General features: G+C 43.0%; 1 protein-coding gene across 1 annotated transcript in view; it reads right to left on the reverse strand.

Moving 5' to 3' along the window:
- Positions 1-24,482, reverse strand: part of aff2 (AF4/FMR2 family, member 2) — a 207,161-nt gene that overhangs the window by 149,943 nt on the left and 32,736 nt on the right. The window contains exon 2 of the mRNA XM_066649004.1: positions 8,895-9,015. Coding sequence (XP_066505101.1) covers positions 8,895-9,015 — 121 coding nt within the window. The remainder of the gene's footprint in view (positions 1-8,894; positions 9,016-24,482) is intronic.

Genomic DNA, 24,482 nt, shown 5'->3' on the forward strand with positions numbered 1-24,482 from the left:
AACATGGAGGACAAAGTTTGAGGAGTAATTCTCAGAGCATCTGCAGTAGAGTACACGAGAGGCAAAAGGTAGTATACCTCTCAATTTCAAGAGGTATACAGCCCTACCAGTCTTTCTCAACAAGAATTTAAACGACCCCACATCTCACATCTTGCTGTGTGCTAACTGACTCCACTGACCTGAATTACATCAGAAACATTAACACGGTCATTGCTTTAATTTCAGCTTCACTATTAAGACCCAGACAGGCTCAGAGTCCTAGGTCCTTAGGGAAGCCCTTAAGTTGAGGATGGGAAACCACTGCGGTATGACATCACGATGATGGCACGACCAATCAGCTGCACACCCTGTGTCCAACTCTTATATCAATCAAGGCTGAGAGTCTCTTAGCCGTCCGTGGAATAGATCTCCCACTTAAATGCCCTCGAGTGCTCAGATCTTCTTACAGTTTCTTCAAACACTTGACAGAGTCCAGTCAGAACCCTTCAGAGCATCTTGAAATGAGGTGTTAGCGCAGACAGGGAGGACCCCAGCTGTTTTGCAATGCTAATGAGGAGAGCATTAAGGAGGAAAATGACCCACGAAGAGGGAACCAGTGAGAGAATGCATGCCCTCGCATCCACCCGAGTGTTTGTTTGTTTAGACGGAGTGTAAAAGCCTTTTAATGGGGGGGGGGGTTGGGGGGGGGGCGTTATGGAAAAGAAAGTGAAGGGACGTGCCGGATTTGAAGAGTCTGGGTTCTACCAACTCTCTGTTCGACCTAACAGCCTCTCAATGCCTCTCTTTGTTTATATTCTGTCGCTCTGTCTACCACTCTCTTCTAGTGCCCTCTTCTCTTCCGCTGTGAATAATCGATGTTAAACACAATCGACTGTTACTCTGCGGTAATTAAACAAAAGCCTCCTGTTGGTAAGCGTTTGATAGTGACACGGCCGTCTAGTGAAGCCACCTGTAAGAGATTAAATCAGCAATAAGCAGCTCTTGAAATATCTCAGGATTTTGAAATTGTGTTTCCGCGGAGGATTTCACGAGATGAGCTTTATGGCTAAAGACTGAAACATCAGTTCTCAGCGACACAGCCCCTGATATTCATTGCTTAAAAGCTAAATCACTGTCTAGAGCCGGGTCTGGCCTTTTTTTGCTGGAGATTCTTTGCCGGTAGCAATATCCTGAGCTAAGTCTTCTCAGAGAATGATGGATAACGCTGTGCATGCCTTCCAGAACATGTGGAGCATTCAGCATCTTGCTCTCTCCTTGACAAGACATTGGCACTCTTTATAAAAGAGCCTTGTGTTGGTGTACAACATGCTGAGAGATTTCACCCTCCAGCTCCAAGTCCAGTGGAGCCCATACCCCAAGATCTCCATCAGAGAGCCACGAGAACTCGCAAAACTCACCCAGTGGGAAACTCTGATGTAAATCATGATCCGAACACCACAACATCACACCACATCCACCTTCTGTGGCTTGAGGTTTGAATGCTGAGTGTGTTGTGACAGTCGGGCTGTTAGTCACGGTTGGGACGTCCAACTCATCGACTTTCCCCGCTGTGCTGCTTTATTCATTTCTGAAGAGGTTTGTTTGCGCAATCGTGTCCATCCCCACTTTATCCCTCCTCAAAACCACGCTCTTTCAAACTGTGATTTTGATATAAAAACAATTCATCTTTCACCCCCTCCACCGCACTGGGATTAAGCTTTGCTGAAGGAACAGAAACCAAGGCAGAACTCCGGATCACACACGGCGGAAGGAACAGAAAACAGCAGCGGCCCACATAGCCGTTAATGCTCCAGATGAGTGATCGATCGTGGCTCAAATGAGCAAACTCCGAACACACATCATCTCGGATCGATACGGAGCTGGTTAGAGACGGGAGCTGAGGCGGGAGGGATATGCACAATGAGAAAAGCCTGAAACCTAATCAAGAATCCCTTTTAATGGCTAAAGGTCTCTGAAGAAACGGTGCGATTTTCAGACGATGTCAGTTCCTCTGTATAACACTGACCTCGTCCAAGCAGTCACTCAACTGTAAATTCACACTGCATTTCAAAGTCTTCAAAACTACAATGAGAAATTAAAATAACAGTCTTTAATGTTAAGTTATGTCAAACTGCTTTTATCTAAGTGCTAACATAGTACTAGAATTACACAGGGGCGCTAGCAGAAATAAGCCTTAACATAGACTTTTACATCCACAGCTCAACCTGAAAGAGGAGGTACCACTGATTTCTAGTTACGTAAAAAACAAAAATATAAAATTTACAAAGCAGATACAACAAGAGCAGAGAAATAAGAGCACTGAGTAAAAACTAAGAAAATGAGAACAGAGAAGAAAGAGAACTGAGCGAAAACGAGTAAAAACCAGAGCTTCTGCTCCTCGCTCCTCACTGCTGTGCGCTCGGGGTCGGGGTGAACAGCGAGCGGCTCATTATCATTTAAAGGAACAGGTGCTGAAAGCGGGCGTTCTGAACAGGGCTGTTTACACACGATGGAGAATAAGGCATCTTTAAGCCTAAGCTATTTCTAACTAAGGAACAGACATTACACACTAAATACTACATTTAATTATACTAATACTACATTGGTTATTGTTCAATTAATAAATGAATTACAATGCATTATGCACTTATAGAGCATTTCAAAACCCTCTGCGCATCTATAGTTGGTAATAAACATCCATCAGTAACTGCACCTGTTCATAGAATGTAACATGAATGACAGAAGAATCCAGACACCGCACTAAACCGCCTGCACAGCCCTCAGCACAACTAACGTTAGACAGAATAAATTAAATCCAACCCACTGACTTGCCTTGGTTATTCTCAGCCATACACACACACACACACACACACACACACACACACACACATGCATAAAACATAAACCAGGGTGACGAAAAAGCTCCAGAAACTGTGAGACAAAAACAAGGCATTGTACTGAAATGAACAGAGCCCTGCTCCTCATTTACTCTGCGGCTCTTGACTCAGCAAGTCGCTGGCGGTGGAGGCTAATTTGGGAATATTTGCCTTGGGGGGGAAAACAAGAGGGAAAAAAAGCACAGTCTCTTAGTGACTGGAGCGGTGCAGAGTGTTGGACCGACTCCAGAGCGCTGACCCTGGCTGGATACGTTTTTTTTTTTTTAAAAAAGCCTCAGGAAGCAGAGGGACACAGCCACACAGCCCTAATCAGGTCCGAAACGACGATCCAAACCTAAACACACACTCTTTAGCTCTGACCACAACCCAGGATTGTACTGTGAGTCTGAGCCCGACTTGAGTCTGACAAAGTTCTGCCCAAATCTGGTCTAAACCAAACCATTATAGTTTTATTTTGAGTCAGATGTGTCCATTAAAATTCTGCCCGTAACTGACCCGACCCAAACACCTAACTGTTGCTGTGAAACTCGACCCAACCCAAACCACATTATTAATGTCTGGGTCTGAGACTGACCCAAACCACAGCGTTAAGTTATGAGTCCGAACATGACTCAAGCTGAACAAACTACTTCTTAAAACTGACCCAAAGTGGTCTGACATTACCCAGAGTGCAAAATAAAGCTTGAGAGCACAGTGCCACTTCTCTTATAATGATGTAATGCTGTCATTTGATCTGGAATATATTAAACATAACATATAATTACAAACAAAATTATATGAATTCTAATATAAATCATAAAGTGAGTGAGTGCTGGAGGAAAATCTGAATCCAATTCAAGTCAGACACGTACCCGGAAAACACTGCCCAAACACAACGTGAGCCAATTGGTCCTTTCACCTCCGGACAGATATTTCCGGCTCTTATGAGCAAGGCTTGGACCCTAGAGAAAACTCACTGTGGCGGCTTTGAAGGTGCCAAACGTCCGGCATCCAGCAAATTAGCCTCAAATAGCTGTTAACGGCACAGTTCCATTAAACAGGATTTAGAGGGATTAGCTAATAGCAGCCTCAGACGACTGGAGGGGGTGGAGTGGGGTCTGGTTAGCGAGGGAATTAGTAACTTCCTGCCAATGAAGCTGTGGCCCTTTAGGGATGCTTTAGGGGCCACTGATTTAGAGAAGTGACTTAGTCCTTTTTAATTTGTTTATTTTTCAGTTTATAAACCTGCTTTGGCAACGTCTAAAACTGTCAAACTTTTTGTAAAAGTTAGCATCATATCAATAATGACCAATGACATAACACTGCACCTCTCATAGATGTGCTACACAAAGGGTCACGAATACAACACTTAAATTATTATGCTTGTTTTATTTATTACTAATTATTTAAATACATGTATCATGGGTTATGAACTTTATTTACAATGTATTATGTTCAAAATTTATAAAAATTATCAACATTATTAAAGTGTTATGCATGTTTACAAATATAGCCACATATTCTATGCCTTATGCATTAATTATAAATGTGTTAATGGAGCCTTATCCATATGGTACTCACTGAGAGTGTTGAGGCATGTTCTCTACTGTTATAAATACTATGTTGTGATGAGTCTGAGGGATCGTTGCTGTGAGAAGGGCTTGTATTTGAAAGGCACACATTTTTACTGCTTCCCATTTTTCATCGCTGGCTTTACACTCTGCCTCCCCCTCTTCTATCGAAGCTCCCTCTCCAGAGCTGAGACCCAAACACAAAGCACGAGCCTGGCGTTTTCGGTGCATTGATCTGCCTCCTCTCCAAATCCCTCTCTCCCTCTTCTGACGGGACGTGGCGAGAGGTTCAAAGCCGAGGTGACGCAAGTCCACAGCTGCTGTGAGGAACGCTAACGCAGCAAATTCCTGCAGCAAATGCTGAGAAACTGCAGCTAATACTGAGTCCGGCTCGATCAAACCTAACCCAGATCTGCTTCAGCAAGAATTACCGAACTAATCCCAATCTCAGGTTCCCACATCTTCATTTCTGTCACTATTTACAAAATAATTACTCAATCATTAAACAAAGGGAAAACACCTCAAAACAAACCTGCAGTGACAATGGTGGTGGCAGTAAATCAGTCTGAATTAATCAGTAATAAACATTTTGAACTGGTTCAATTACTTTTGCCGTTTCTAAACGTGATAGTTGTGGTGGTAAATAATAGCAGAGGGTATTAAACATTATAATAATCTACTAAACACAGTTCATTGCTGCCCAGAGCTCAGAACCTAGGAACTCTGGAAGTAGATGAAAAAAAAATGGAAAATATCTTTCAAAATGATTATTAAGAATTAATTTATAGACAGCTCGAGGAGTCTCCCATTTCTGAGACTCTGAATGTAGATCATACTCTGATATGGAGAACTAACGCTAATTACTCTGTTATTAAAATCCAGAATGCAAATTATTTTGATTATGGAACAATCTCCTTGGTGTTAGGTTGCTGCCTGTGAAATAGCTCCTCCATTTCTGCAAAGGAATGAACATTTTGTGCAATAAACTTTAGTGTTTTGTTCATGTCTGATATTCAGGCGGTAAATCGTGATGAGAATTAAATCCAGGAGAGGTTTTGTTGCTCGCGGTCTGACGTCTGGGAGGAAGGGTATTTTTTTCAGATTAAACACAACCTAAATTTATTTTTCTTAGACTTTAAACAAGGACACTGTGGAATTGAAGCAAAGCACTATAGTGCCCCCTCGTGGAGCAGCCCCTCGATGTGAGCGAGTATGTGAGAAATAACTTTTGTTGTTGTTGTTTGCAATTTCTATTGCATTGAATGAATGTGTAAGTGTATGAGTGAGTGAATATGTATGTTATAAAGTGAGTATGTACCAGAGTGAGGTGAGTAGTGAGTGCGTAAGGGAGTAAAAGAGTGAGTGAGTGAGTGAGTGAGTGAGTGAGTGCGTAAGGGAGTAAAAGAGTGAGTGAGTGAGTGGGTGAGTGCGTAAGGGAGTAAAAGAGTGAGTGAGTGTGTAAGGGAGTAAAAGAGTGAGTGGGTGAGTGCGTAAGGGAGTAAAAGAGTGAGTGAGTGAGTGAGTGAGTGAGTCACAAGCTAAACTGATGAGGTACTTCACATATAAAATGTAACATTGTTATAATATAACTACGTAATGTAAACACAAGCCACACTGGGTAAACGCCGCTGTCCACTCTCACTCTAGAACTCTGGAAAATTCCCAAAGTTTCCAGCTGATCTCACTTTTAATTGTTAGAATTTAATTCATTAAATCCATTGTTGTTGTTTTTTGGACCTGTATCATCCAAACCCCCTCTTAAATACACTTTCAAATATAAATCAGAAATTCAGACCCTGTGCTTTGTGGCGGATGTGGACGGTGACCCAGTTTCAGCAACGAAGAGAGAGAGAGAGAGAGAGAGAGAGAGAGAGAGAGAGAGAGAGAGAGAGAGAGAGAGAGGTTTTAAACTGGAACACTGGGATGGTGGGACAACTAATTTCAGAGGCTAAGAGGAAAAGCCAGAGCCCAGATGAAGATAAATGATGTGTGGGGCTGATGAGAAAAAGAGGAGAGAGAGAGAAAGGGAGAGAGGGAAAAGAAAGAAAACAGAAATGAGGGGGAGAGAGTGTGTCTTGTCTTGGGAGGACTGTAATTAGTCTTCAAAGACGAAGCAGTGCTGTGCGAAGGCCACTTCGTGGGACAAAACAGCGTTCCAGGCTATTTTTCTTTGAAAGCCATGCTTCAAAGATACAGTTTACACACACACACACACACACACACACACACAGTGTCTGAGCAGAGTTTATGATTGAATTATCTTCTGAAGTGAACCAAACACGATGCTCCTTCTGCTGTGAGAACCCAGCTTCATCACAAATCCTGTTCCATGTCTGCATCAATGATATTTCCAGAGGATCTACACGGAGACACATGTTAGCGTTCATCCTCTCTCCTAAATCTCTGTTCAGAGCCATGTGTTTTCCACATGTGAGACGTTATCCTATCATCTGTGGGACCAGAGGCTGTATACGATGTTCCTGCAACTGTATCAGGCTTCAGTCGACTCCAGCAACCCATCGAGCCGCTGCAGAAAAAAAACGTTTCTGTCGGCTGTGAGAAGTAACAACACGTAAAAGCCACTTCCTCCAGCAGACGAAAAGAAAAGTCTTCAAAACAAACCCACAGCGAGAACGACGGCGACAGTAAATCAGCCTGAGAAAGAGATAGCTCACCCAAAGGGGGCAGCGTTCAGCTGGAACAGATCCCGGAGAGTAACCAGAGTAAAAGGTACAGAATGGAGCTCCGTCTTCTTCAGAGAACTGTCCTCAATGCCACAACTTGGCATTGTGCATGGTGAGCTTAGGTTCATGTGCAGATGCTCCGATGCATCCCATTTTCAAGGTGTCTACAAACTTCTGGACAATCTTTTGGACATTTCTAGCTATCTCAGATGCTAATCTGTAAACGTCAAACGCCAAATATGACCTCGATCCTCTGAGCGTACAGGAAAAGAAATAACCACCCCAAGAAACACAGTCTGTTTGTGGTAAAAACAACGCACTGCTCCTTTAAAGAGGCACATCTTGTTTGGCGGAGGATCAGAAACTTGACGGCGCTTCGGGGTGAGAGCCATCGACCGCCTGGGGAGCGCACGAGAGTCGAGACCCTGACGGTACGACACAGCATTGATCCTGCATTCACAGCCCCCGAGCGACAGCAGCCCTGCGTATCGACGGAGCTGTGACCGGCCTTTCACTTGTTTCACACTCGTTCTCTCGAAAGATCGCTCTCTTGTCACCTGCTAACGGCTCACTGAGGACAGAGATCAAAGGGGGAGAGAGAGAGAGAGAGAGAGAGAGAGAGATGCGATAGACAAACAAAGAGAGTGAGAGGGAGACGGGAGACAGGAATAAAGGGAGAGAAGAGAGAGAGAGAGAGAGAGAGAGAGAGAGAGATGATGGAAAGTGGGAGAGAGATGAGACAGACAGAGAGATGAGACAGAAAGAGGTGAGATATAGTGAGAGAGACATAAATGATACAGGATAATGTAGAGAGGCACAGAAACAGATGGGGACAGGGAGAGAGAGAGAGAGAGAGAGGGAGAGAGAGAGAGAGAGAGAGAGAGAGAGAGAGAGAGAGAGAGACTAAGACAGACAAAGATAGAGTGAGAGAGATGGGAGACGGATAAAAAAGGGAGAGAAAACAGAGAGAGAGAGAGAGAGAATGGAAAGTGGGTGAGAGATGAGACAGACAGAGAAAGAGGTGAGATATAGTGAGAGACATAAATGATACAGGATGATGTAGAGAGGCAAAGAAACAGATGGGGACAGAGAGAGAGACAGAGAGAGTCTGAATGAAAGTGGAGGGTGGAGGAGTCAGAAGTGGAGGTGTTGTTTTGGAGAGGAGCCCAGGAATTGTTGATTTATTTGATGGATTCTGTGACACGTTACGATCTTCATACTCTCCCTGAGTTCAGACTCAGCCGAGAGCAGATGGTGAGCTGTCACGTTAAAAAATAAATAAATAAACAGAGAGAAATAAAGGAAGAGCCCTCATTGCGCTGACGTGGGGTCTCCAGATGCACGCAGGGAGAGCAGCAGCCACGCACTAGAATTTTAAATTGCTGAATGGAGGGTGGGGGGGCGGTATTTATCCAAACAGCACACGCTTGGCAGTATGAGTGTGTGAGTGAATGTGTGAGTGTGTGTCACCCTGTGAAGGACTGGCGCCCCCTTCAGGGTGTGTTCCCGCCTTGCGCCCAGTGATTCCGGGTAGGCACCGGAACCACCGCGACCCTGAACTGGATAAGGGTTACAGACAATGAATGAATGAATAAATTATACATCACAAACAAACACTTTAAAACTTCTATGTACACTTCAGAAAATTAAACTGATCTGCGGACCTTGAGGAAATAAAAGGCCAGGAACATAATAGATGTAAATAATTGTGCTTCAGTTATGATATCGGTGAGGAATATCACAATGAGACTTTTCCCAGAGATCGACGAGACCCCAGGCCTTACCTTGTACGGCTCCCCGAACAGATTGAACCCGGTGGAGAACAAATCCTCATCCTGCTGCACTTCCTGTGTCCTCCGCTCCCACTCCTTCTTCTTCAGTGCTGATCTATCCTGTTCATAATGACTAGAGAGAGAGAGAGAGAGAGAGAGACGTTAAGTATGATTTGATTTGACATGCGAGAAATCCGACGGCGAAAAGCCTCCTCCTTTAGCAGAAGTGAGGGAAGCCCTTATCTGTCTGTAAAGGGGCGAGACTGACGCTGAGCACACAGTCAGGAGACGGAGTGGCTGGAATGGAGTGAAGATGTGGCACAAGAACAGTTCCCTCTGATTTAAAGCAGCAATCAGTCGGTTTCACCAACAAAATGTGGCCTAACAATTCATGGTATTAATCCATTATCTGTAACCGCTTATCCAATTTAGGGTCGCGGGGTGTCCAGAGCCTACCTGGAATCATCGGGCGCAAGGCGGGAATACACCCTGGAGGGGACGCCAGTCCTTCACAGGGCAACACAGACACACTCACACATTCACTCACACACCTATGGACACTTTCGAGTCGCCAATTCACCTGCAACGTGTGTTTTTGGACTGTGGGAGGAAACCGGAGCACCCGGAGGAAACCCACGCGGACACGGGGAGAACACACCAACTCCTCACAGACAGTCACCCGGAGCGGGAATCGAACCCACAACCTCCAGGTTCCTGGAGCTGTGTGACTGCGACACTACCTGCTGCGCCACCGTGCCGCCCTCATGGTATTAATGATTATATTTATTACATGTTTACATTAGATGAAGAAACTAATTAATTTTACAGTAGACAGTGGACCGTGGACAATGGACTGTGGAGAGTGGAAAATAGACTGTGGAAAATAGACTGCTGACAGTAGACAGTGGAGAATAGACAGTGGACAATAGACTGCAGACAGTGGACAATAGACTGTGGACAGTGGAGAATAGACGGTGGACAATAGACAGTGGACAATAGACTGTGGACAGTGGACAATAGACTGTGGACAACAGACCGTGGACAGTACACTGTGGACAGTAGACAATGGACAATAGACAGTGGAAAGTGAACAGTGGAAAGCAGACAGTAGACGGGACAATAGACTGTGGACAGTGGACAATAGACTGTGGAAAGTGAACAGTGGAAAACAGACAGTAGACAGTGGGCAGTAGACAATGAACAGTGGATTGATTATATGCCATCAAATCCTCAAAGCAATGTTCTAACATATGTACAAACTGCAAAGGTTCCCTGTGGTGATTTGGCTGCCGAGGAAAACTGGAGAAACTGGGAATCATCTCCGATCTCCGGAGTCAGGGGAATAACGGAGAACAAGTTTTAAGGCAGAAGGCTGATGATTGTGTTGTGGAATAGGTGACGTTGAAAGGTAACTCCTCTCTCCCTCCCTTCTTTCTGTTGTACTCCTCCTACTCCATCCCCCTCCCCCCTCCGCAACCCTCCTTTAAAATAAAAAAACACAGTTTCTCCACCTTTTTCTGAAAATGGAAAATAAAAAAACTGAACAGAACAGTGCTATCCACAGCACAGCGAATAAATTTAATCTTCAGCTGAGCTCCACTGCTTCTAAAAGATAACCAAATAGACTCTCTCACACTCTCTCTCTCTCTCTCTCTCTCTCTCTCTCTCTCTCTCTATCTTTCTGTTTCTCTAACTTTTTCTCTTGCTCTCTCCCTCATTTGCACTCAGACTACTGCCTCTCTCTCTCTCTCTCTCTCTCTCTCTCTCTCTCCTTCCCTCTTACATGCTGCCTCCCTACCTCAACCTCCACAGACCCTCTCTCACTCTCTCTCTCTCTCTCTCTCCCTCTCTCTCTCTCTCTCTCTCTCTCTCTTCCACCGTTATTAGAGCGTTGCCGGCACGAGGCGAGGCTGATTTCTGATTTAAGCGGCAATTATTAATTTGAAGCAGTGGCTAATTAAAAGTACAGCTGAGCGTTTAGCCTCTTGTTACAGTTATTCTGCGGACTGTAATTATATGGACCTGCTTATCGGCCCTGTTACAGCGGCGACGGCACAGGTGTAGATCTGATCTTCTTTAATTCCTGATTTCTGGGCTGGGGCAATGGAGTGATGGCACAGAGAGATGAAGACGGAGGAGAGGAAAGGCTGTTTATGGAGAAAGCCGGAGATGCCGACTCTTTTCTTCTCACATCCCCTTTTCCGCCTCTGTTCCTCAGGCATGACTTTAAACAAGACTTTGGAACATTTCTGTGAGGATTTGATGGTATTCAGCCACATAAACATTAGTGAGGTCAGGTGCTGAGGCTGCAGGGTTAGTTCTGGATCACGACTCGTCCCAAAGGAAATGAATCCATCACTTCAGTAAACACAGGCCTACTACTCTACAGCCCCCTAGGCCACACTTGGCTATGAGCGTGGTGACCTTAGGCTCATGAGCAGCTGCTCCAGAGTCTCCTGTTTCATTTAGAGACTACACACGCTGTATCCGCCCTGTGATGGTACCTGAATGCACTGATTATAAGACAGTATCAGCTTTTGAGGGTGTAGCGCATCTTTAAAGCGGTGAATTCCAGTCATGTGTCCAGCGTTTTAAAAAAACAGATGCAACTCAAAGTGGGAAGAGATTGGTTTCTCCTGCTTTTAACTTCCTGTAATTGCATCGTAATTAGGGAGAGTTCCTCTCCGTGTGAAAGCTGAATATGGAACATGAAAAAAACATTAATCTGAAGTCGGTGCCCATTAAAGCGTAATCTCAGCGCAGCTGCCGTGCTTTCAGCTCCTGACTGTGCCATGTTTAAAGTCCCTGAACACCACAGTCAGGGGGGAGTTGTTTTTGCTTCTGTGAATTATTTTAGTTGATGGAGAAAGTTAGACGCATTTAAATCTCGTTTGCGGACTTAACAGCACTGTCCTCTAATCTCTACTGCACTTCTGCTCTTTTATCCTCTAGACGATTCTCTAGAAACTCTGGTGGAACATATTCAGTCCCTTTAGTGAGGGAACATAACTGGACCATATTCCATATTAACTGTAAAATATTTAAAAGTTGTATTGATTTCATACGCCCCATTCATCTCCAGGACTTCCCCCTCTCCCTCTGCAGAAGAGAATGTAATGAACCTTTAGGGAACACAACTGGACTTTAACACCACTGCTGTACCTTTAAAGACACACTACGCTGTTACACTGAGCAACACTAGGCTCCTGGGAAACAAGACAAAGATTGTTTCTCATTGGCGAGACACAAGGTATGGACCTGTGTTCTGCAGGAGATTGTTCTTGAGGTCAATTTTCAAGGGGATCTCTTGGGAAGTCAGGAACCGATGCATCCTGATTTACTCGGGGAGGATCTAGAACAACAGCCGGGTGCTTTAACCGTCGTCAAGCAAAACACAGGGATGAGTGAACAGTCAAGAACACACACGGTGAAGCAGACTTGTTGATTTTATATTAAAAATAAAAAGTGGGACGCATGAACAAAGACCTAAACTAACCAGAAAGCAAAGCAGACAGCGGCAGGGCAGGGCGTTTAAATTTAATTTCTCTTTCCTACCCTCCTCCAATAGCTACATAGTGCAATCTCTGCAGTGCTGGGTCTGTTACAGCTCAGTGGAGCATCACAATGATTTTGAAGCTGAAATTTCAAAGTAAACATTTGATGTAGTGTTGCTTTAATACCTTTCTTAATTCTCCAATGCACTTTCATACACGCTGCATCAGGTTGGTACTAAGCTTCACTGTTTTACTTTTTCATTTTCTGTGTGTGTGTGATGCACTCTGAATGCCTGCTGTTTTCTGAAAGTTGCTACACGAATTAACTCGCCTTGCCTGAAGTTTTCAAACTAGAAACAGGAACGACAGAACAGCTCAGTTCCAAAGACTCCCCAGAACAGCCTTCGGAAATCCTCAGAGCAGGTTTAATCACGATAAAGCCCCACAGCTGATCATTTGTCACAGAAAGATCTGGATCTGGTGAAACGTGTTAAATTCTTAAGACTTCAGCAAAAAAAAAAAAAAAAGAAAAAAGAAAAAATAGATGAGCACTGGATGGTTTCTCCACTGCTGGTGGAAAGTGTTTAACGGTCAGTGTGAGACGAGGCTGCACTGGCTCATTAAAACCCACAGATTCATGGTCCACAGCCTGGAGAAATTACTTTTTTAAGCAGAGTATAGTGAGAATGGAAATAATCCAGTGTAAGGGGAAAATAACAAAGTATTTTACACAGAAACGATACACGGCTAGATTCCTACATTGTAGGGCTGTGCCATGTCGTATCGTGTGCAATAATATTGCAAAATCTTTAAAAAAAAAACAAACAAAAAAATCTATATCATGATTATCGTGATATTCTGACTTGTTTACATAATGACATCATGCGGTTACACATAATATTGCATACATATAAATATATAAAATATCAATATTCTAAATATTTTTATACAATGTCAGAATCTTGGTAAGTTACGGTTGTTTACAAAATAAGCAAATGTTTACACATTTATTCATTGTTTCTTCTGAATGTTTCAAATTTTTAGATTTGTACTAAAAAATGTAATATGATTTACATAAGAACTTAAATATATTATTATATATAATATTATATATTATAATATAACTACTATATAAATAGTAATATAACATTATTTTGTTATAATAGTGTGTTCTTGAAATAATGCAATTATTTTCATTGTTTTTTTATATTGGCAAAAATATCGTTATCGCCAAAATACCCTGAAATATCATGATATTATTTTAGGGCCATATCGCCTACCCCTATTACACAACAAGAAATCGTCTGCTCATTGACATTTAACCAAAAACAAGCACATGTATAGACTTTTAGTGCTAGTTCACCGAGGAGGATTAAATTCTAGTGTTTAGTCCACGTGTCATCTCCAGTGACGACAGACAGTATTTTAATCTACATTCAAAATGAGGTGTAGTCCAGGACTAGGCTAAATCCTGGTCCATGACAAAAAAAACCAGACAGGGTCTGGGTCTAGGTCAGTCCTGACTCAGTGGTCTCTCGGGTGGTTATTAAAGTCCCGTATCTAGTGATTATTTTGGAGATTAATAGACAAATATTAGTCCTGAGATTCAGCAGAAGGCAAACAAACAAACAGAGGTTCAGGGCCAGTTCCCAGATGAGGATTAAGCCCAGTGTCTTGTCAGGGATTAGGGAAGATTTCTCTGGGAAAGATCTCTGAGTGGTCCAGGACTAGACTTTCTGGAAAAATGAGACAGATTCCATGTCTAGATCATTTTTCTGGTCTGTTTTGACTGAGTGTTCATTTCTCTCATCCTGGTTCCCTCTGAAGGTGGGCTGCTGTAGCCCCCCTCTCTGTTTAGTGTCCCCTGAGGCGATGGGGCAGTTTGGTGGACTCTGAGACCATGTCCTGTCTCAGGGGGGAGGTCTGTTTGTTAAATTAGGTCAAAATCTGTAAACGTGCCTGAGCTCCTGCTGTAATATTCATGCGATGACATTTCAGACAGTCAGGACACAGACGCTCACTCTAATTGGCCCGCGCCGCTAATCACCCCACGCTAGCATTGTTCATGGAAAGAAGCGATGGAGGAGAAGACAGACGAGAGAGAGAGAGAGAGAGAGAGAGAGAGAGAGAGAGTAGGCCATTAAAAACATAGAAATAAATATGGTGAGACTGAGACTGCAGAGAATGTGAGTTTAATGCAGGGTAGACTGTTACAACACTGCTGTTTAATTACCGTAAAGATCAAAGCATTGAAAAAGTGGATTTATGTCATTCAAAGCTCTGATTGGCCAACTAGCTATCCCAGTTTCTAACTGAAAGCGCCAATAAATGAACATCACTCACCAGCACCATTAAATAAACCTAACATTAATAAACACTGCTCACTGTCGCCCTCTAAACATCAGATAAAAGTGCGATTTACAAAAATAAAACAAAAACAAAACACTCAACACTGCTGCCCTCTAAAAGTGTTATTAACAAACACCAAACAAACACTGCTCACTTCAAAAGGCATCTTATTAACAATTATGAAATAAACAAACCTCTTTAACAAATAATTACAAGTAATAAATTAAATCATTAAAAAATATATAAAGAAAATAGGGGCGGCACGGTGGCGCAGCAGGTAATGTCACACAGCTCACAGTGTTGCCCTGTGAAGGACTGGCGCCCCCTCCAGGGTGTATTCCTGCCTTGCGCCCAATGATTCCAGGTAGGCTCTGGACCCACCGCGACCCTGAATTGGATAAGCGGTTACAGATAATGAATGAATGAATGTATAAAGAAAATAACGTTACTCGTCTAAAATTTTTCTTACATTTGGAAGATAACTTAAAGCCTTACATTAACTCTTTCCCTGTTTTTCCTGCTCAATCAATCAATCAAGATATCTGTCTAATTCAGAAATCATGTTGTGTAAAATATTTCCCAGGTGTGTTTGAGAATTAAGAACTAAATATTAAACACAGGAGACAGACACGTGTCTGAGGCAAAAGTAGCCTCTTGTACTCATTAATATTCCTGAGTAGAAGTATTTAAAAATACTCAGAAACTGGTACAAATCCATCAGTATGTTCCTGACGAGCTCCAGCAGGAAGGTGGAGTATTGGGCAGGTTTCTTTGTGTGCTTTCTGAGCTGAAACAACGTGCTACTGGAGGAGCAGGAGGGAATCCCGGGGGGAAGTGGTGTCAGTGGCCGGGGTGATAACCTGGCACCTGGCAATTACTGCCAGCGGCTCTCATTAATCTCCCAAAGTCTCTGTGCCCTCTGACAGGACTCTCCACCGCGTCCCCTCGCCACCGAGCTTCAAACCCAGACTAATGTGGCCATTTAGGATACCTGCGGTTCCAGCTCTTTAGAGCAGAATACTAATAGTGCAGCGGGGAGGCAGTTCCCAGTGAGAAAATTATAATAATTCATTGTTTTTAATCCAAAAGAGAGAGAGCTGTCCAAAGGAACACGCTGCTATAATGACGGAGACCTCTCAGACGGGAGTTAGAGCGAATGAGAGCGTGTAGAAAATGAAGGAACTTGACTTTTTGTTTATTATTTGAACAGAGGCATCATCATCATGCTTTTGAGAGAGTTTGTTATAATCAATAGCATAAGCGTGATGTTAGAGCACAAACAGGTAATAAACACCATTTAAAAGAAAATATATAGAAATTAAATGACCCATTATTCCCAAAACACACACAGCTGTAAGGTTTAGTCTGTTACATTACAGTGGAGTTGATTCACAGTGCAACTCAGACACATGTAAATACAGTGTAACCTGTTTAGTTCTGAGACTAAAGATCAATTTCGCCAGGCTTTAATAAAGCCATCATGCTGTAATATAAAAGAACACATTTAAATCACTCCCCATGCCTTTGTTTCCTATTCCTTTCAGCCATTCCTTTTATTTCAGGGTTCATTTATCACCAGCAGGGCATTTCCACAACGCCCAAAGACATTAGCAGGACTTCTGACCATCCAAAGAGAAACCGGTCCTCATTCTCAACCCCGGAACTAGCTTTAAAACCGCCCAGCGATCTCAGAGTAGCTCAGCTGGAGCAGGACTGGGGTAATTAGAAGTGGCTCGTCTTTAATCACACACTGTTCAGATTTGGGAAATTGTCTCTGGAAGAAGTGCAGAATCTCCACCGGCTGCACATGAGTCGTAATTACATTTTTCTCTCCGCGTTTTTGGTTTTTCAGCAAAAGCTCCTGCTGCTCCTTCAGATTAGAGCATCAGTCCACAGAAACCTGTTCAATAAAGATAGCATTCACACTGTACTTTCAGCATATGCACTACATATGTCCAGAATTCAGCTTCTTTAAATGGACATACTCCACATCTCCTCCACAGGGATTCAGGTTCTTAATGAAACGTCTGTGACTTGCTTTGGTCCAAACCCCACGAGCCCCACAGCAGTGTTCTCCCCCTGTGTAAACAGCCCTGTTCAGAACGCCCGCTTTCAGCACCTGTTCCTTTAAATGATAATGAGCCGCTCGCTGTTCACCCCGACCCCGAGCGCACAGCAGTGAGGAGCAGAAGCTCTGGTTTTTAGCTCTTTTCGCTTAGTTCTCTTATTTTTTCGTGCTTGTTGTGTTTGTTTTGTTGCGTTTAACTTCGTCTTTGCGCTCTCACATAAAAACGGGTCCAGCGGTGTGATTGGACCGACTCAGACAAGGGGGCGGGGCCATTCTAAAGTCTCTGCACTTGACGTCAGAAGTGGAGCAGAATCAGAACGACTCTTTTATCCCATGTTTTCTGACTCAGGCAGTGCACAGAAAACTGACTGGGGTCTTGATTCACAGCGTGTGTGTGGATGTGTGGTGGATTACGACTTTTGTCATAATACGTTCCCTTTAAGATGCACCCGTTGTAGGTTGTTTCATCTGTGCACACCATGTGTAAAACCGCCTTTATTTCAGTGAATTTGGATATTATTTACAGGAGTGAGCCTCTGCTTTTCCTCCAACAGCAGTGATGTATCTGTGATCATAAATCACGGCTGTGACATCGCTGTGTGTTAGGTTTGGCACGGTGTCCTTTTCCAAGCTGTACATTTGTCACAGGAACGGTGTTCCTCCTCATTACTCTTCACAGACAGAGGCGAAAACAGATGTAAATAAACACCTCTGACCGAACCGGAGAAAAATAAAACAAGCCATGGCTGTGGTCACGTCTAGACGAGCGCAATGACCTCATAAACTTCATAAAATACGCACACTCCTCCGCGCACTCACACACACCTCCACACAATTCTGAATAAGAGCCAGATCCCAGTTCACAGACACAGACCTGCCCTAAACGGCCACAAAACGGTCAAAAAGCATCTGCATTTCACAAGAATTAAATTATGTACAACAGTCTGACTCTGACTCTGTGTGACGTTTGAACGTGGGTTTCTTTACTGTTTGAACAAGCAACTGAGAAAACTAAACAGAAGTAGATTACATTTAATTTCATTAAAGATTACATTAAAGATTACATTAATAAGACACTAATAATTGCAGTAAAACTGGACAGTGTTGTTCAAATTTATGAGAAATCTTTTATTTGTGTCCAAATATAACAACTACAGCAACAGAAATGGTCAAATGAACAAAAACAACTTAATTTTTTTATTAATTTAATTGAAATGTTAATAAGGTTTCATTCCCCCTCTTTTAATAGTTGCATCAGGTGTCTTTTGTTTCAGAGAGCGACAATATTTTCAGTTCATTAAAATGCTCCTTACAGTGACGTGAGTTGGTTGTGACAGTTACTGCTTCACAAACGTTACACATGGCTCTTTAAACTGATGTAATAGAAAAAAGCAAATAAATAAATGAATAAATATTATTATTATGCAAGTCATCAGAGCTTTAGAAATAATGGAAATAAAATAATACTTAAAAAAAAAACAAAGGGGTGGCACGGTGGCGCAGCAGGTAATGTCACAGTCACACAGCTCCAGGGACCTGGAGGTTGAGTGTTCGATTCCCGCTCCGGGTGACTGTCTGTGAGGAGTTGGTGTGTTCTCCCTGTGTCTGTGTGGGTTTCCTCCGGGTGACTGTCTGTGAGGAGTGTGGTGTGTTCTCCCTGTGTCTGTGTGGGTTTCCTCCGGGTGACTGTCTGTGAGGAGTGTGTTGTGTTCTCCCTGTGTCACATGTTGGTAGGTGGATTGGCGACTCAAAAGTGTCCGTAGATGTGTGTGTGTGTGTCTGTGTTGCCCTATGAAGGACTGGCGCCCCCTCCAGGGTGTATTCCTGCCTTGCGCCCAGTGATTCCAGGTAGGCTCTGGACCCACCGCGACCCTGAACTGGATAAGGGTTACAGATAATGAATGAATGAATGAAAAAAAAAACGCAACAAAAAAGTGTCCTTTACTCATGTTATGTTTTAATTGCTGTGATTTGAAGGGGGGGGGGGTATATGCAGCAGAATTGTCTGAATCTGGGACAAAATATGGTATGAAAACTAAAAAAATTCAGAAATAAAGTTCATAGTAAAGTCAAACTCAGACAGAGGGAAGACCACCAGTTTTTCTGAGTCAAAAAACAGTTACAAACAACAAGAAAACGCAAAGAGGAGAGAACTCCATTACTGTCCTGACTCGAGGAGTACAGTGGAAAGAAGTGTGTAAAAAGGAAAAAGGTGTGTGTGTGTGTGTGTGTGTGTGTGTGTTGAGGCGGGATGTTAGTATTTGAATTAAAGGCACTTTTCTTTGATGTCTGATTCCTAAAATGAAATGAAACCCCAGGTCGTCTCCCACTTTAAGTTTCTCTTCTGTGACCAAAAATAAAACAGCCTCAAATTTAAATTAACTACAAAAACATAAAAAAAATAATGAACTTCAAAGACTTTCAGCTTCTGACCAAATGAATCCCATCTCCCTGCTCATGGAGAGGAAAATTATCATCACATAGTGCTTTCCCTTTGCATGAAAAAGTTGCAATTTTAGAGATAGGAGTTTTATGCTTTTTGAGTCTTGTGTTTTATTTAATGAAATACTACTCACACCTAGAGGCTTGGTTTTAAGGAAAGATGTAATCCTTTATATCTCTATAGCTCTAATTTTATCTGAAAACTGTGTTAAAAAGATATTTTATTATGTGATTACGGTTTATTTTCCACACACATTGAAATAAACAGACAGACACTATTTAATTAACAAATCAAATATAATCTGCACATTTTTCTCAGGATCTCACACATCTCAAGATCTTTTATTGTTTAATAAAGTGGTGACACCATTAGAGAAAAAAGGAGGGAACTCCATTAAAAAGACGAAGCTCCCGTCTGACCCTCGGGAAGGTGACACTGCCATCGGCGGCTCATCAGTCAGAAACCGCCATGAGGAAAACGCTCCTCACACGGGCCACGAATCTCACGCACATGTCTTAATTACGTGAATGATTTTTAATCCCTTTACTTTATAATGAATATTCATACCCTGATAAAAATGAATCTTATATTATTATTTATTTATTTATTATTATTTATATTAGAACCTCCCTCTCTCTCTCTTTACCTTCCTTCCATGGCAGACATGTGTCTCCATCAGCGGGGGTCATTTTCTGTCCCCTGCCTCCCCCTCTCTCCTTCTCTCTACCTAACTTTCACTCACTCACTCCTTCTTCTTTTTCCTTTCTTCCTCATTCTCTCCCTTCTCCCTTCTTATTTTCTCCCTTTTACTCCATCCTTTCTAAAGAGAGAGACGTCTCCCAAGAAGAGCCAAGCACCACAGGAGGATATTGCCTCTCCATCAGAGGGGGACCACTGCCACTGACCCCCCCCCATTAGAATCCATCCCCCAACCACTCGCCAAAGTATATATTCTACTGAGTGGAGTGAGTCTTTCAGATGCTGAGGCGTGGTGCGGTGGTTTTGTGAGTCTCAGTGAGTTGTGTTTATTTATCAAATTAGCGCTAATGGACTTGGAGGGTTTTGATTGTTGAGGGCAGTTCAGCCTGTGTTTACTTTTGCACAAGAGGAGAGAAGAGAGAAATATATTAATAATAATAATAATAACAATAACTGCAGGGCTCTCTCATCACCAGCAGAGCAGAGGGTTGGTCAAACACCACGGGAAAACCACTCCAACGGCCACTCGAAAAGATTCGGATAAAAATAAAAAACAATAACTGCTCTGAGAAGCACGGCTCCAAACGGACTGTGATAAACCCCATACACACATTAGAGTGTATTCAGCTGCTCTAAAGTTCACCCACTTGTGATACAGTGAGCCTAACCCCAAAATAAAAGCACAGAGGAGGGATGCTCTGAAGCAGCTACACATGAGCCATTCCCAATATCAAGTGTGAGTTAGAGGGGTATAAATCTGTCCAGCGCTGGGCTGTGGAGCAGTGGAACTATGCTCTCTGGAGTGATGGAGCTTCATTCAGTTCCTTTGGGTCGAGTTACAGTGAGGTTTGTGATCGAGAACTAATCAACAACCAAAGGCTACAGGCATTTCACCCACAGCAAAAGAGGTTTTGAGATTTTTAGGGTTATAGAAAGTGTCTAACTATATAAAGGCTTTGTCAAAAGTAGCAGGACACTCTTTAGTTTCAGAAACTAAACTAAAATGCCACATCTGAATACCTCAGCGAGTAGTGGGGGAGGGGCCTATCTTTTAGGCTGTGTCCAGAACACGGCCACTATCTTAAAAGCCACCATATTGGATCAAGGGCACTTTTCTTCAATGGGAAGGTGGTCATGCAGTGAATCAAATAAGACCGGAATAGTCTCAGAAATCAACAGCCACAATCAGATTTCCAATATCTCTTGTGGTTAAAAAGTTATCAACACAGAAATGTCAACACTTTGTTGTTCATTAGAGGCCCATTCCAGGCTCTTTTTAGGCTCGATCAGACTCTAAATTCTCAGCACTATCTACTATAAGAAGCAGTGTTCACATCCTGTGAACTGACCGAACATGGAGCTGAGCATTTGGGGTCCGGTAGAGAGTGTAACGAGCCTGTAATGAACAAGAAAAGTTTTGAAATGTCTGTGTTGCTAACTGAACCACAAGAGATACTGCAAATCTGATTGTGGCAATTGATTCCTGAGACAATGTGTGTCGGAGTGGAGGGGGCTCGAAAATATTCTCATCTGCAAAAGAGAGTCCTGCAGATTAAGTCTGAGGACCACAACCATAATACATTTCAAAAGGGGATTTTTAGCTTTTTTTACAGAGTAAGTCCATTCAGACACAGCCGCATATATCTGCACTGTACATGACCACAACCAGAACTCAAAGATCCTCTGGCACTTAACATTCAGTGCTCAGAACTACAGCCAGAGCTTGGTCATAAAACAGGTCTGGACTTAATTTAAAGAAAATAGATGCAGTATAATTCACAAGTTCAATAATGGTCTCTACAATCACAGTTAGATATTTCCTCCAAATCATTCAGCCCTCAAGCTACTTAAATTCACACAGAGAGGCTCAGAAACATGGTCAGTGGTCGGTTACGAGCAGAGAAGCCTCCTGGTCACACACCGTCGGTAAAGACAACAATCTAACACTAACCCGCAGTCGTTCTCTTTCTTTCAACTTTCTCTTGACTCTCTCCTGGGTCTTGGCACAAATACAAACAGAGAATAGCTCTCACGTGTGGGCGGAGCACACAAAGAGCTTCATGCATTCAGAAAAACAGCAGGAAGGTGTGCAGAATGGAAAATAGGTGAAAAATAAGCCCTAAAAATACCCTCGTTAGACACCGGTGATATTTTGTTAAAGCTCTGAGTTCGAGTCCTAGGTTCAACAAATATTCTTTTACACTCCCACTGTACGACATTCACAGCGTTTCCACACACACACTCCAGAGGACTGCTCGGAAAACACTGAGAGAAGAGCTGGGTTTGGGGCCAACTCACAATTGCAATTATGATTTAATTAAGACTATCTGAGTCGTGGGTACGGAGGCCCAGAGAGACAAAACACAACAGCACTGAGGGCATAAATAATACATCGGAATACAAAACATCAAAGGATGTTTATTGTGTGGTTGTTTTCTCACTTAACGTTGCTGTGTTTTCTCTTTGTTTTTTTTTTTTGTGTTGTCTGTCATTTTGTTTCTTGAAAAGTTAAGATGAAATATTTCATTTCTTATGATTTTCTGGTGTGTAGAGGCCAAACAAAACAAAGCATCATGCAGGATGCAAAAAAAAAAAATCTTCATATAACAGTGTTTCTTCTTCTGTTTCCTCACACATCCATCAACACAGAGGGATGTTTAGGCTGTTTTTATGTTCACGCTTAGTGTTGTTGCATTGCTTTTGGTTGATACTTCTAAATTGCCATTGTGTTCTGACTCTGGGCCACCGTATCTCAGTCTTGTTTTTGGCAAAAAGTGCAAATCTATATTTTGAAGCCAGCTCAATAACTCTAGGTTAAATTCCCTCACAAGAAAACAAATAATGTAAGCTATAAGGAGCACTGTTTTGAAATTGCGGTGTCGATATAAAGCCATCGATCGTCCAGCTTCATCTGAGAGGACTTGTGGGTAAAATCTGGTATCAGCTCCCAGACAAGGTGAGGGCATTTAAAATCAATGCCACAAAGACACACTTGGCCTCTCCCCTCTGAAGGACATCAAACGCTGCGGTAATGGGAGTCAGAGAAAAAAGATGTCGCGTGATAAATGCAGCACATCTCAGTAATGAGGGAGAGAGAGAGAGAGAGAGAGAGAGAGAGAGAGAGAGAGAGAGAGAGAGAGAGAGAGAGACATTAAACAGATCAGGGCCTGGTTGCCAGAACATTCTCAATGTCTTTAAACAGATGGCCGCCTTATTTTTTTTCTTGTGCCTCTTTACAAATCCCTGCTCCGTGACACTTGTTTACATCAGAGCAACATCTCACACTGACGTCCTCATTCTCCTTTCTTTAAGACATCGTTCCTGGTGGAAAAACACATATCAACACACGGAATTAATCCCAATTAGAGAGAAACAATTTCCGCGAGGCGATGCAAACGAGGCAGTAAAAGTTTAGAGCTTGTCAGCTTCAATCAAAGCTCCTGAGAAGAAGCTGCGCAGAGACTTTGCTGTTTGCTTTTAGTCACGACTCGCAGACTTTCCACTGTTCACAGAGTGAAGACAAGAGCATGGCATCGGCCCTAATCCCAGCATTCATTATCACATTCAAACCAGGGCTGTTATATGCTATAAAGACCCTTTTACCCAGGGCTGGACGATATGGACAAAATTTATATCACGATGTATTTCTACATTTCAGTCGATATGATATCGTTCAGATATCGATATAAACAAGATAAAAGCCACAGAAAAACTACCCAGAACAAACAAGAAACATGACATCCCCCTCACACACAAACCTCTTCGCTTTGTCAATATTAATATTTTTAAACTAACTTTAAAATTGAGTGCTGAAGTGACGGCAGTGCTCTGTAATAACCGTCAGTCAGTGACAGATACTGTAAATAGCGTGTATTGAAATATTGAACAAGGGCAGCACAGTAGAGCAGCAGGTAGTGTCTCTGTCACAGCTCCAGGGTCCTGGAGGTTGTGTGTTCGAGTCCCGCTCCAGGTGACTGTCTTTGAGGAGTGTGGTGTGTTCTCCCTGTGTCTGCATGGGTTTTCTCCGGGTGACTGTTTGTGAGGAGTGTGGTGTGTTCTCCCTGTGTCTGCATGGGTTTCCTCCGGGTGACTGTCTGTGAGGAGTGTGGTGTGTTCTCCCTGTGTCTGCGTGGGTTTCCTCCTGGTGACTGTCTGTGACGAGTGTGGTGTGTTCTCCCTGTTTCTGCATGTGTTTCCTCTGGGTCACTGTCTGTGAGGAGTGTGGTGTGTTCTCCCTGTGTCTGCGTGGGTTTCCTCCGGGTGCTCTGGTTTTCTCCCACACTCCAAAAACACACGTTGGTAGGTGGATTGGAGACTCAAAAGTGACCGTAGGTGTGAGTGTGTGAGTGAATGTGTGAGTGTGTGTCACCCTGTGAAGGACTGCCGCCCCCTCCAGGGTGCGTTCCCGCATTGCGCCCAGTGATTCCCGGTAGGCAGCGCACCCACCGCCGCCCAGAACTGGATAAGGGACAATGAATGAATAAATGAATTATATATTGAAAATAAAAAAAAATAATATAATTGATATTGAAACATTTTATATTGCG

Source organism: Hoplias malabaricus, chromosome 17 (genome assembly GCF_029633855.1).
Source record: "Hoplias malabaricus isolate fHopMal1 chromosome 17, fHopMal1.hap1, whole genome shotgun sequence".
NCBI lineage: Eukaryota > Metazoa > Chordata > Actinopteri > Characiformes > Erythrinidae > Hoplias > Hoplias malabaricus.